Here is a 15,176-nt window from a genome sequence, read left to right as displayed (position 1 = left end):
AGAATGCATGTGATTGTGTCTGGCTGAGTCTGTCAAAAATGTGCCCAGCAAATCAAATCTGATGTCCGACTGTGGCAGGGAGGAGGTAGAGAAGAAATGATTTTGCAAACAGAAATACTCCATAAGTTTGTGTGCGACAGTTATTGACTCGTATTATCAAAACAAACATGAAGGATAGTCTTTTATACGGTTGTGCAAGGCTCAAGCATCTATCGTATGAATACTGGGAAGTCATTTGAAGTAGTTACACTGCACTACAATAAAGATCTGTGTTTCCAGACAATATGATTAGAGTAAAATCAAAAGTAGAAATTGTTTTGTGTGGGATTTCTATACGCAGTTCATCAGTTTCAGTCCATTTTTTCAATACTCTAGTCTACACTTTGTATGCAACATATTTTGGTAACAGAAACATATCACTGTGAACTCACCATTATTTAAATTGAACAAATCAGTTTGAAAAATCCACTTATCTCTCCCTTTCTAAAATCGGCAACAATATGCTGCACCAAAGTTTCTCAGACAATCCATCTTCTCTCAGCTGCTTCACAGGTGTTGCCCAGGTGTGCTGAGCTGTAAAACTCCTCTCAGTGATTCATAGCTACATCACAAGCAAAAGAAATACATGTGCATGTATCAGTACTTTTAAATAAGAGATCGTTCAATGCACCTCCTCGGTAATTTATGACCGTTTTTTTTCTTAGCTGTGAGTCCTGAGAAAAGCGTAAAACCCCTAACCCTAAAACCCACACTGTTTTTCTGGGCTAGACACAATTTTTCAACTGCTGCACAACATCGAAAGTATTGAGAGTGTGATATTTATATGGTTTAATATAAATATTACTGTCACATATCACTGTGGACATACAAGCCTTAGGTGTATAGGGTTTGCAAGTTTTTAATATAATTAGGATATGTACAATAGTTTAATCCTCCAGCCAGGTGATTCTGACCACTGGCCTGGCTCCATGCCTCCATATGGGCCCCATGGGCGCCGGCCTACTGCGGCCGCCCACTGCTCCGACAGGTTGCCCAGCGGTACTCAAGGATGGGTCAAATGCAGAGACTATGTTTGCTCATGTGTTTTATGAAATTGCACTGTCCTCTTTCAAACAAACTAATCTAATCTAACTAGGGCTGTGTACTGTTAAACGATACCAGTCTGGTGTCATAAAAAAAGGTTTAGGTACTCCTGGTATCGGAAAAAATAAAAGTATCAAAAGCAGGTACTGAAAAGAAATATAAAATCTTTCTATTCAGTTTTGATGCTGTTGGTCTTCAAAATTTAAAAGAAAAAAAGAAAGACAAATAGACTTTTTTTTTTTTAAGTGGAAAAGATGGGAAAAAAGTGGGCTAAATTTGGGGGAAATGAGGAAAAAAGACGTTGAAAAAAAGGGGGAAAAGATGGAAAATTTGGGGGAAAACACGTGAAATTTTTTCCGCCCTTTTGTAGTGTGAATTTACCTATTTTTTACATATTTAATGTTGTCATTCATCATTCACTGTCTTTTTATGTCTCTGTGATGGTGTTTTTGCTGTATGTTTGTGCCTGTGTTTGTCCTGTCATGACATCAACCTGCCATGGGACTACGGATGAAAATTAGCCTACATGGCTAACTCCGGCACATTTACATGTTGAAGAAACACATGTTGATTAATGTGCACTGTCCCAATTCAAATAAAGATATAAAAAAAAAAAAAAAAAAAAAAAAAAAAGGAAGTTTCTTGGTTGTTTCACCTCAAACAAATGATACACACGCAAAAGAAATTAAAGTAAAGGGAAAGGAATAAATTCACATTATTATTCTGTTTTATGATTCTATATGATAAATAATTTAGTATACCGGTAGGTATCGAAAAAAGTACCGTTCAGGAATTGGCATCGAAAACCAAATATCTTTATCGAAAAAATGTTGTGGTGCCCCCAGCCCTAAATCTTACCCTCTGGAATCAACCGGTACATATTGACCTTAGACTTAATATTTTATTGTTTGCAAAGGATATTGTAATGCCTACATGATTGTAATCTCTGCGAGTTGCTAATTACAACCATTCAAATTGTGCATAAATTATGCAGCTCAATTAAGCAGCAGACAGACAACAACCACATAAACAAGCATGAACTAGGTCTATGCACGGAGTTAGCGAGTGAGTAATCGAGGATGTGCCAACAGCCCGAGTAATAAACCCATGGTTGTCACTGGCTACCGTGGCCTGTTACCCCGCTGTGGAGGGCCAAAGGTTAACTCTCTGGTAATGACTCGTGTGGAAGATTTGACGAGCAATTATCCTCCCCACAGCCGCCATGATGGCACTGGGCCACTGTCTGGGCCACACACACACTTCCAAAGTCATCAAATTTGTCATGAATGCCTCCAAACTGAGACCATAGGAAAGAGAACATGTGTTTTAGAACAACATTCAGCAGACAATATGAGCAACTTCCAGCAGACGCCTCATAGAACTTAATTTCAGTCTGGCTAATTAAACCACAAACGTCTGTCACTTCTTAATGGGGGTTGTCATTTATGTAGAGAAAATAATTACATTTTATAGTCAATTAAAATAATTGCTTGATATAATCGAAATAATAAAATAATCTGTATTTATATTTGGGTGAGTAAAAGCCACCGTTACACAGTGCCAATCCCTTTATAAAAATAATTGCAACGTAGTTATTATAATTGATGGCCGTAATTCAGTAAAAAGTGGTTATGATGATGACTTCTATTTTCCTGCCTTTTGATCAATGTCAGCATGCAGGCAGAATGAGGCACTATCTATAGCAGGTGAATATACCTATAGGACAAGGACAGTGCCTGTCTGTGTCTGGACAGCATTTGACTCCATTTAGTGTCTTTGGCCTCTGTAATTGTTTTCTAATGACTACTCACAAAGGGACAGTTCTCTCCTGATTTAAGGTTCAGTGCACAAACAAAAAGTACACCTTAACCTTATCCTTAAATGACACTCTGCATTACAGATACAGACCTTTAGTGAATAATAGATGGCTGTCAGAGAACATTTTTTGGAAAATTTTGATAAATCAAGACCAAAACAGATAAATTGGGAAAATCCTAGCTAACCTTTGGACATTTAAAATACCACAATTTTTTGTTTTCGGGTCTGTCAGCAAAACATTTCTAAGATTTCTCATGGTACGGCTTCCTACTGAAGCTACAAAGGTAGCTTCCAATAAGTATGGAGTGAATGTAAATCGCTTTGTGACCATGTCTGTGAAAGGCGCTATATAAATAAAGATCTTCTCCTACAAAAAAAAAGTTAATTTTTAAACCACTATAGCACTTAGGTTGTAGGAGAGAGGATGTAGTAATGATTGTGAATGACCACAAATAACACCTGTTGAAAGCACTGTCAGAGCAGCAGTTTCTGGTCTGATGGTGTGAGCGTATGCACAGTGACAGGTGTGAGTCCATGTGCTGGCCCTGTGTTTGAGGAGATTTGACTAGCTCAAAATATGGATCGTTGTTATGTGCGAACCCTCAGTCGTTCTATAAATCGCGCTATAACCCGAGTGTGGACCCACGACCCCCGCCCCCCCCCATTCTTCTCAAAATCTCTTAAGAATTGTGTAGCGTGTGCTGACCTTAAGTGTGATTCCCTGCCCTGAGCGCTGACTCACAGGGCGCGTGGGACAGCAGACCTGCCTGACGGCTACTCCATTGATTTGTCTGGGCTGACTTCCTGACAAGTGACACGTCTGCCTCTCTGTGTCTTCCTCCGGGACCTCCTAAAGGTGAGTGCTTGTTTACCACTTGGAGAAATGGAAAGGAAATGGACGGGATGACATAACGTTTCTATAAATTGCCTTTAGAACCAACAGGGCTTTGGGCGTCCTGTGAGGCACCAGAGCTGTTGTCATTGCTGTGGCATCCAGACATCTCCAGGGATCCAAGATTTGGGAAAATGACCAAATGAAGCAATGTGGGCAGATTTATCACGCGTTAAGTATTTAGACATAGATGGAGAGGAAGGATGAGTGGTGCTGGCATGCAGCAGATGGACTCTCAGGGGTGAACTGATGAGAAATTCAAAAACAGCGTTGAGATAAAGATAAGACAAAAAGTAGCAAGATGGTAACATGCAGCAGGACTGTGAGCGAGAGGTACGACTGGGGTTCGTCACATGGCACTGTCGTTGCTAAGCACTCCAATACAGAGAGACATAAATAGAGGTGTTTGCAGTTATTCCCCGTGAAAGGAGTCTGACAGTGGAGTGCAGATGACTAAGCAGAGTTTAAAAACAGATGAAAACAAAGAAGAGAAGATATCAAATCACAAAATCTGTGCCAAGTCAAGGCATGAATAAGCACTAAATAAGATTGATTTAGCAGTCCTTTTTAGAGAAAACCGCTATATAGTAAGTTGAGAGCATTTACCGTTTACCATATTGATAAACGCAATGATGTTTACTTTTAGAAATTTGCTTCGCTCACCTTTTCCAAATACTGCCCTGTATTTTATTCTACCCCTCTTCAAGCATCGCATTGAGCGCCCAGCAGCGTAAACAGAGCGCAGGCCTCTGCTCCAGCGCCTGTCTGCAGCAGAGGGTGTTGTCAGATGTCCTCTAAAGGCGTGAAAGTGGACCCTCGAGCCGGTGATGAAGCAGGAAGCACAGGCGTATCTCCTGTCTACACCAGCTGCACATGTAAAGTCTATCAGTGCCGTCTAGACTTACAGCAGTAACACGAGCGTCAATGTGATCGCAACAATGACCTCGGCATCGATGTGGAGCTACCACGAACAGCACGTCCTCACGCTCATTTGCATTAGGCCCACAGTCTTGCAGCATGACTAACAGACATTAAAACATTTACAGATGATAATGAGCGTGGACAGAGTAGGCACCGGTTTAACACAGCAGCTGCAACAGTAAGAACTCTCTGCCCAACGGCTTTTATGTTCTCATATGATAAAACAGCAGTACTAAGGATTATAACAGCTCAACTGGAGATGCACCGATCCATCTTTTCTGATACCGATACTGGGTTTTGAGTATCTGCTGATATCCGATATTTACCGATACCAAGAGGCTTTCTTAAAAGTGGCTTTCTCTGAACGAAAAATGTAATCGACTCTCCATTTTAACACATTGAGTGCCGCGCTGTTTCGGGGATTTAGCTGTTGAGTGCCAACAATCCAGACCCTTTTTCATGATATTTGTAGCACCACAGCATGTTCTGTTATAGCTATGGACACATGCTATGGATGGTTTGAAAGACGAGAATCTAAGCTCTCCGTAGGTGAAAGTTGAGGTGACAGTTTAATTCTATGTGCCTTGGTTCCTGAGAAATCCTAAGCTAAACAGAGACTAGTTTGGATCAAAATCACAGATTTTTTTTATAGATTCGGAGATAATTAGTGTTTCATGCAACACTTTCTAATTTAACTCCTCTCTCCACCTCTCTCCTCTGGCACTAATGTGGGAAGAGGGAGATGCCTAAATATATTCGCTTCAAGTCAATTTTCAAGGACAACATTGTCTTTTTGAAACACCGTGTGTTGCCGCAGATCGAACGCTTTTTATCACGTGTGCATTTAAACAGTCTGACTCTCGGATTGAAGACTTAAACCGGATGTTTCTCAGTTGTCCTTGAACCGATTTTGACCATTTAAAAACTCAGAGAAACGTTAAAATCTCAACTGTTTCGATCTGTACATGGGAACCACCACGCCCCCTATGCAATAGCATTCTCCAGGTTCTTAGCTTTAAAACGATATATACAGCATGCCCATATTCACTTAGATTTAGGAGGTAAAAGTTGTGTTTTTAAGGCGTTGAGAGCCAAAACTGGTATTGGTTCAGTATCGGATATTTGAAGCCGATAACCAAAATCGTATTTTTTTCCGGTATCGGCTCCAATATTTCCGATACCAGTATTGGATCGGTGCATCCCTAAGCTCAACAGTAACAAACTTGTTTAGATTTGTTTGGGAAATCGATAAGTATGATAAGTTGAGGACGCTTTGCTTCTATCTTCGGATTTTGACTATAAGAGCGAGAAGAAGCTTATTTGAAATTCTTTTTTTTACGATAGATAATCCCAAGACAACTGAGAGCCTTCGCAAACAGTGCACACATCCTATTATGGCTGTGTAATCAATTTAATTTTAATTGAATTGTGAAAATCAATGGTGAGTCTCCAGTCATAAGCAATGGCATGGTGGATTGTTTAGGCGATACCTGCTGTCTCATGACCAATATCAGATAAACTTGACCAAACATTTGTTGTTTAACGTTTTGTGCGATTAGTATTACGGTGATGGCCCTTATCGATAACAACAGATTATAACTAGTTCTTAGATATACCATAATCAGGCTCCATAAGCATCTACTATGCTACTATGTCATTATAATCACACTGAAAACTAGGCATTGGCTTCTCTGCCTGTCTACACTTCCACAAGGACACACAATATATGACTCATTTTTATTTAACTTGACAAGAAATCACTGCCAGAAAAACGTTGTCAGAAGCAATGCCAAAGGGTTATATTTAAATGCAGCCGGTGTTGTGAGCACGAGAGGTATAATGTTATCAGTACATCAAAGAGAAACCACCAACAGTCTGCGTGCTGTGTTTAGGGCAGGCCTGAAAAGCAGCCAGTGACAGATGGTGCTGCCGTGGTACAAACAGAAGGAGCTGCAACGGCGGTCTATACTGTACCTCGTTACATAGCTCTGTTACGACAAAGACAGCCGGGCACTGCAAAAATATATGCAGTGACCAGCAGCTGGGGTGGGAGAAAGAATGTGTGGGTTTTGTGCATCTGGAGTGAAAATACTTAATCATACAGCAGCACTGGCTTTGCAATTACAACTCTTCGACCTAGAGCGTGTTTATATACGCTCTAGGTCGTCCTTTCAGGTTGTCGTTTGGACTGATTTAGTTGAGAATTTTTCACCTTTCTTCTTTAAGTCTGATCAGGTGATATTTTGCTATATTTTGTGTCTCCTGGTGATATGTAGATATTCCAGCACCTAATACTTGGAATTGCACCACTGCCCCCTGGATCAACTGTACCACTAGGGCTGGGTACAGTCAAAAAATACCAGTCTGGTATCGTAAAAAAAAAGAAAAGGTTTAGATATCGAAAAAGTCAAAGTATCGAAAGAAGGTACCAAAAAATCGAATAAAATCTTTATATTCACGTTTTGATGCAGTTGGTCATCAAAATGTAAAGGAAATAAGGGGGAAACATCAGAAAAAAAGTGGGGAAAAATTGGAAAAAAATATTTTAAAAATTGGGGTACATTTTGAAAAATTTGAACATTTGGGGGAAAATAATGGAGGAAAAAAAACGGAGAAAAAATATGGAAAAATTTACAAAAAACAAGTGGAAAATTTGGGGCAAACTGTGGGGAAAAAATGGGAACATTTGAGGTCAAATTTGGAAAATGGGTGAAATTCAGGGGATTTTTTTTTGAAAAAATATGATTTTTTTTGTGAGAAAACTTGTTAAATATTTGAAAAAAAAAAAAAAAAAAGAAAGTTTGTAGTTAAAGGAAGTTTTTTGGTTCTTTCACTTCAAACAAATGATACACATGCAAAAGAAATGAAATGGAAGGAAAAGGAATACATTAACATATATATCTGTTTTCTGGTTCTATATGACAAGTAAATTAGTATTAGGTATCGAAAAAAGTATCATTCAGGTATCGAAAGCCAAGTATCGTTAAAGTACCGGTATAAAAAAAATGTTATGGTACCCAGCCCTATGTACCGCTGCCGCTTGTCAATGGTCAGTACTGGGAGAAAGATTTTACAAAAGGCCTTATCTTTAACTGACACTGGATTGTTTGGTTGCAATGGTTAATGTGGTATTGCAATATGAATATTTCTAAGCATATATTGAAATAATTTTCATATTTGGGAGTCGCTGACAACCAACAGTAGCAGAGCCTGGTGTAAAGTGCACAAAGCAAGTCGACTCATGGGACCAGTGTAGAGTCACATTAACCCAAACTGTGTGTCTTCACTGTAGACAATGCCTTTCATCCCGGCCCACTCCTTCCTGCCTCCAGCACTGATGCTCTCCGCGTTCATCTCCTGCCACACATTTTATCTCCTCCCTATTATTTTGTACTACTTTTAGCTCAATCTGTTTGGCAGTAAGCACAGAGTAGTAGCGGTTTTAATTGCGGCAGCGTGGTATGATAAGGGCACATGCAGCACACGAGGCACTTTCACACAGAGAAACTTCTCACTCAAACTGAGATAATAATAAAAAATCAATATGGTGTAAGATTGTCAAAGTTTTAGCAAATCACCATCACCACTAGTACATAAAACATTAATAATTATTTGTTATGTAGAAGCCATTTTCTTGAACTGCTTTAAGTGGGGTGTCCGGAGTAATTTGAGGAAGTGCGCTGACCTGATATTGACACCATTTGCTTGATGCTAAGAAAGACAGAATGTGCTTCCTAAATCCATTACAGCACAATCCGGCAAATGACTCTGAGACAAATGGAGGAAATGACTGCCACTTTAATGTTAGGAGAAAGTAAACAAGGTCGATGTTTTAGTTTATTGGTGTTGTATCAATAGTTGTTATTAGGGCTGAAAGACATATCGTTATTGTATTGATATCGAGAGATGAACATTCAAAACATAAAGAAAAAAGCAAGATATAAAACTGCACTCAAAACTTTAATGATTGAATCAGAGTGTATGCATAAAATACTGTGTAATGATTATTTCATAGTACAAATACAAGACTAACCGGAAAATTTAAGTTTATAAAACTAGTTGGATAATACAAGTAAATAAAAATATGCTCATGTTGATTTTATGATTATAGGCACATTTCACAGTAGGGTCACTGTCACAGAACTGCTATAGACAACTAGTCCTGCCTTTAAAGGCTACATGAGTAAATAAAGGTTTAACAGGGTAATGATCTTAAAACATGGTTCATGGATCAATTTAATTGATAAAAGGCTAGGTTATGGGTATTTTCACTGCCATTTATGTTAATGAAGCGTAAGCCTTCTGTAACTAGCAGCTGGTTGTGAAGCTCCATAATCATGGTTGTCGGCTGTCATAATTTGCAGGTAGTGATTTGGTGATTAATACTATTAAGCCTCAATAGGAAATGTATTATGGCTTGTTCTTATTCTTTAGAATAGGGACCGATATGGATTTTTGGGGTCCGATACTGTTAGCGATATGAAGGGGTAGGCATGGCCGATAGTTGATATATTGGCCGATACTCTAATAATTAATAATTAATTAATATTAATTGACGTGAAAAAATAGACGTCGACGTTTTCTAAAGCCGATGCCGTTGTGCACCAACGACAAGGTTTGGCCACATTTTTAAATATGTCTATGTAAAATCCTATGGATGACGCTTCTAAATGTGTTGAACTGTGCCAGCAGGGGGCGCTGTATATTCATGTTTAGTAGGTACCTTCAGAGGGAGCTCAAAGACAAAAATCAACAGATTCCAAAACATAAAAGGGTAAGTCTCAGTCTCTTATGATTCTGAAATTATACGCAAAAGTCTACAACATAAAACATATAAAATAGGTGCACAAACTTGTAACCCATTTTAACCGCGATATTTTTCCGCTCCGCTGAGGCCTGGGAAGTTGTGGGAGGGCTCATTTTAAAGCTCTGACTGAACTGTTTCCGCAAAAAGACGTGTCTCTATCACTTTCGGTTCCGGAGATGTCGGCCTTTTTATCGGCCAACATTGTCCGATATTGAAAATACCCTTCTATCGGTGCCGATATATCGTCCGTGCCGTACTTTAGAACATAGTTGATTCACAAACACTGTGTAATCAGACGTTTTTTTTATTCATATGTGTTTTGTTCATTCCCTCACAGCAGGAGAAACAGTGAAGACTGTACTAATTCCTTGTGATCATCAGAAGAGAACTGCTCAGAGCCTCTACAGGAGGGACTTCAGCCCAGACTGTTCATTACTCAGAGGACACACACAAGCGCTCCCTGGACACTGACTGTAATGCCTTCACTTACTATCAACACTATCTCTCAGAGAAACATGTGCGCAGAGAGGGAAATCACCAACTCATAATACATAAGATAAAAAACAGGCCATTTTACTGAATCCTTGTGCACATACTGTAAGGCAAAAAGGCTGGTTTGTAAACTTCAGAATATTATAAAAATATGATATCAATAAATTATTACCAAGCTTTCCCTTAACAACGTATGTGGAAAAACAAACTAGAAAGGCATAGGAAACGGAAAACATCAAACATCCAGTGAATCCTTGGGTAAAACATTTCTGTCAGAGAGGCTTTAGGATAGATATTCAAAAGAACCACATTTCAGTCAGCCTACCTAAGGCAGTTGTGAAGAAGCTATATGAATAATGCGCTGAAGAAACTTTGATTTGAAACTCTATCTTGCACCAGATTTTGGCCAACATTTTGTCTGAAAGATGTCAATGACAAAACTATATTGAAATTCAATACTTCTATATCTGCTTCTACTTACTTGCTCACTTACAAAAATATTGTTTTTTGCAGCTCTACTTAGCACTCATTTCAAAGTTTACAAGGTAAAGACACATAACCAACAATGCGCACAAGCACATGTTAAGCTAATGAGTATGTATGTTTCCTAAACATAGACAGACATGAGCAGTGACAAATCCACTGAGGGATCTATAGGTATACACTGGCTACAGACGCACAGATGTTAAAGCATAAACATGTGCTGACGCTGGGTAAACACACACACACACACACACACACACACACACACACAAACATATTTCTGGAGCTAAATGGAGAGAGACAACTGAGAGACCGAATGGAGGCTGCAGGGACAATGGACACATAGAAACGACACAGTGTCCATCCACACAGCTTTGATTGAAGCTACATCAAAACAACAGCAGGGCACCGCAGCGGTCATAGTCACAGATTGCCACCATTTACCTTTTTGTGCGTCGAAACATGTTAGCAGCAGCGGCGGCAGTGCTGGCAGATGAATCAGCTGAGTGAACACACATGCACACACACAAACGCAGGCAGTCAAGAGGCAGCGGTGGTTACGCTCCGTGCCGGCATCTCAACCCCTCTGCCCGGTTTAAACAAGCACACAAACGCACGCGCATACTGTCCGCCGCGGCATGAATCCACAACAGAGCAGACCGTCAGGACGATGTGTAGTAAATGTCAGCAGCCATGTCAGGGGCAGAGAGAAGAGCAGAGGGAGAGAGGGCAAAAAAGAGGCTGTGAGCGTTTTGAAAAAGAGAGGAGAGAGAACTGTGGGGCTGATCTCAAGGGTAGCGTGCCAAACCAGGAGGTGGGGAGCGACACGGCCAGGGGGAGGGAGCACCGAGAGAGAGGAGAGGCAGGAAAGAAAAATATGAAAGAACACGGCGGAAGGTTGGAAGTCTATACAAAAGTGTTGCTCAATTTTTAGAGAAAAAAAATGCAATTTTTCTTGCAAGCATTGCAATTGCATTTGGTATTTAAGTTAGATTTAGATCTAAGTGCACGTTTTAAACACGTTTAGAAGCAGTAACACTTGAGAGAAATTCAAAACTAATACAAGAACATAAACAGGATTGTGCTGGATGATATGCTCAGTAAAATTGCAATTTCCTCCTTCATATTGATTCACCTTGATAATAATAATTAAAAAAAAAAAGAATATCATATTTAAAAACAAAACGATACAGATTTTACTATTATGGATCACATTCGAAATAAAAAAAAATTCTCTAAACTCAAGGACTGAGTGCTTTTACTGCCACAGGAGGCTTTAGACGATTCTGAAGCCCCATGACGATAATTAAGGGTCACATAATTAAATAAATTGGTCTAAATTGAGATTGAAATTATTTAAAACTGAATTTGGATTAATTGTCGAGCTCTAGCGAGCATGTTCAATACATGATAATTCCCTTGGGAGTCAGATTTAGGTGTTTTTAGAACATATTGTATTCCGTAAATATTTGCATTTGATGTGATTTTGTGACCACTAATCTGTTGTATACATCAGGCTGAGGTGACTGGGGTAACCACTGAGCTGTGTACTAATAGGCACTTTGCATTTTAATGAGAGTGAAGATAATAACATGTTATCAAAGATTGAGACTGGCGTTTGAGTCAGAGGTTCATGGGTAGAATAAAAGCAGTTAAGTGCATAAACATTGACAATACAACAAACAGAAAGGATTACCTTCTGAATCGTCCTGAAAGTGTGAATGCCATTGTGAGATGGAAAGAGAGACAACTGCACCCTACACTATGCTAATGGCCTTCCGGGCTTTGCACTCGCTAATGTACTGTCCTGTTAAATGATGAAGAAGACATGTTACATGTAACTATAGTGGAGAGGACATCTGTGTCTCTGGTTCTTGTGTAAAAATGCTTCCTGTGTCAATGAAGCTCTCAAACATGAATATTTACATGTTTAAATGTATGCAAGCTAAGTTGCAACCCGGGTGAGTCACTGTACATCAACACATTTCAGGCTTTGCACACAAGCAATAACGTGTGTATGAAAGGACTTCGAGAAGATGATTTTAGTTCCATATTAGAGATATAAATAATACAAATTTGTAAAACATTAATATCAGTGGTTTGCAACTGGTGAACCGCAATCATTTTTAGAGGGTCGCAGTCTTTTGCTAGAAATTACTGCTGTTATTGTTTTGACACTCAAACTAATAATCGATGCTTACATATCGGCAAAACTCTATGAAGAAATTGTATTTTGAAATGAAATGTACAACAACAGGGCCATTTTAATTTTAATTTTAATTGGGCCATGACTTGTCTTTACATATGTAAGGCGGCTCTCAAAGCTTCACCAGCTGAGAACCCTTGTAGACTAGATGACCCATTTTAAAGACCTTAAAAAAATATATTTCCATATCACATGGCAACACAAAATTCTGTACGCAAGAGCTCAGCCGTCTTCTCTGCATTCTACATCACACGAGCTGCTCAAGGCTTCACAAAAAACGAGATGTCACTCACACGTGTGTGTGTGTGTGTGTGTGGACGTGTGTGTGTGTGTGTGTGTGTGTGTGTGCGCGCATGTGTGTGTGTGTGTGAGTGTTTGTGTGTGTGTGTGTGTGTGTGTGTGTGTGTGTGTGTGTGTGTGTGTGCGTGTTATCCCGGCTTCACTTTAAACAAATGCACCAAATGTTAAAGCTGACGTGGGGTGACAGTTGCACAGTGCTGCTGAGGGGAGTAATTCAATAATGGATGCAGTCTCTAATGTGGGAGTCTGGGAGGATAAAATATACATGGGACAGAGGAGCAGCGGGGGCAGGGAGGGGGTTGATGATATCAACGGAGCACCGCAGGGGGTCACAGGAACGACATTGTGATATCATATAGAGAACACGAGATTTGGTGGAAATTAAATCTTGAGTTATTATTGTCCACGTCGAGCACTTTGTTGTCCTTCAATTATGTTTCGACTTTTTGTTAAATATATCTTGGTACCAGACATTTGAGGTACGCCCAAAACCTCCCAATGCAATGCACCTCCTGACTCATCTAAAAAAGGGTCTTACAACAAGTACACTAAGTGGCTGTTGTTAAAATGCTGAATAGGGCTCAACATATTAAGCCACATCAAGCCGTAATTGCTGTAATATGCAATTGTGTGCATTATATGACTGAGGACCAACGTCTCAGTATGTTGTTTTTTTCTAAGTTGCGTTTTGCAGTATAAAAGCCTCATTACAACATCTGCATTGTTAAGGAGTAAGTCACAATACATTGAACAAGGCTCCATAACTTTATAATCCACTTTTTCAGTTTGGCTGAAAATCCAGTGCCCTTAAGAAATAACCTTACTATTCTGTCTTTACCCTCTTACCCACCGCCTGAACTGAGTGCATTCTCTCCGGTTTTACCCAAATCTAAAAGCTTCTCGGCTGGAGCTTACAGCCTATAGACCAGTGTAACACCTCATCTGAAAGCTAAGACCTACAGAACTGATCTAAGCTTCTTCCTTGTGTTTGTTATCACATTTTAGTCGTTTTTTTTATAACGTTTTCATTGCTTTTTTTGACATATTATATATATATTTTTTTTTTGGTCATGTTTGTATCAATTTTTTGCTGTTTTTAGTCAGATTTTTTGCCACATTTTTGCCACATTTTAATTGCGCTTTTGTCACTTTTTTGGCACTGTGTTGTTGTATTTTCAGTGCTTTTATTGCCACATTTTTGCCAGTGATTACTTGGGGGCTTTACCAAAGAGAAAAATAAAAAAAACAGCTAGACATAATATTAGCAAAGATCCACAGAAGATGTCAGACTAGAGTGTGTCAACTACACCATGCTGCAGCATCTGCCACCCTGCCACAGAGGTCAAAGGTGGCGGACACAGTGCTCTCCCATGACAGCAAAAAGCAGGGCCACATATGTACAGTGGGCTGTCCAAAAGAGTAACGTGACCTACTTTAGCAGGACCTTTAAATGAAAAGAATGACAAAGTGCACGTAAAGTAGCGAGTTTGAACATAGAAAAGAAAAATAAACCCTTTCAATAAATGAAGATAAAGTCAAGTTAGCACGATAGGGAAGATACTAATAATGGGACACTGCTGCTTTGATCTAACACATCAAATAGTTAGAAAAATCTATAATCTGAACCGTTTTAAGAGCAGCTAAAACAGTGCTCCAAATCTAAAACTAAAGTGGGAAATAGGAAATATGCCAAGTGCCACAGCTCATGGGGAAAACAGAAATGGGAAAGTAAGACTTCAGCACCATGGACAGCGGTCACTACATGTAACATTGGATTAAACATGTTAAGAATACGTCTTTGTTAAAAATCACATGATTAGCTCAAACTGGCACCAGAAATAGGTTTTCTAATTAGGTTTCTAAATATAAGTATTCTCTGTGGAGGATCCAACAGTCTGAACCTTTATCAAAAGCCATAACACATTTTGCCAAATGTTTCTGGCACTCAACTTTAAAAACCTTGATAAAGATCACGGCAATCAACATTTAGACCAGATTTTCTCCTCTTTTTTTTTAAAGGCATGATTACATACTGACTTAATATGCTATTGGAGTCAACCCACATCAACTTTTATTTGATATTTTTTTTACAGTGAAGGGAGGCTGAAACTAGGATGATGTGTTTGTCTTCTGTTGAAACTAGTGAGGAGCCTAGAGCTGTTGCATTGTAACTC

General features: G+C 39.3%; 1 protein-coding gene across 3 annotated transcripts in view; it reads right to left on the bottom strand.

Annotated features, from left to right (window-relative positions):
• mast1a (microtubule associated serine/threonine kinase 1a) overlaps positions 1-15,176 on the bottom strand; it is a 50,234-nt gene that overhangs the window by 27,673 nt on the left and 7,385 nt on the right. Inside the window, exon 1 of one of the 3 annotated variants that reach the window (XM_079554423.1) lies at positions 10,941-11,358. The exons of the other annotated variants lie outside the window; for them this stretch is intronic. Coding sequence (XP_079410549.1) covers positions 10,941-11,014 — 74 coding nt within the window. The 5' untranslated portion in view covers positions 11,015-11,358. Of the gene's footprint in view, positions 1-10,940; positions 11,359-15,176 lie in introns of those variants that run through there. 3 annotated transcript variants of the gene reach the window in all.

This window comes from Gobius niger, assembly GCF_951799975.1.
Source record: "Gobius niger genome assembly, chromosome: 3".
NCBI classification, from domain to species: Eukaryota; Metazoa; Chordata; class Actinopteri; order Gobiiformes; family Gobiidae; genus Gobius; species Gobius niger.
Note: the sequence above shows the minus strand (reverse complement) of the source record. Positions and strands in the feature narration are given on the sequence as shown.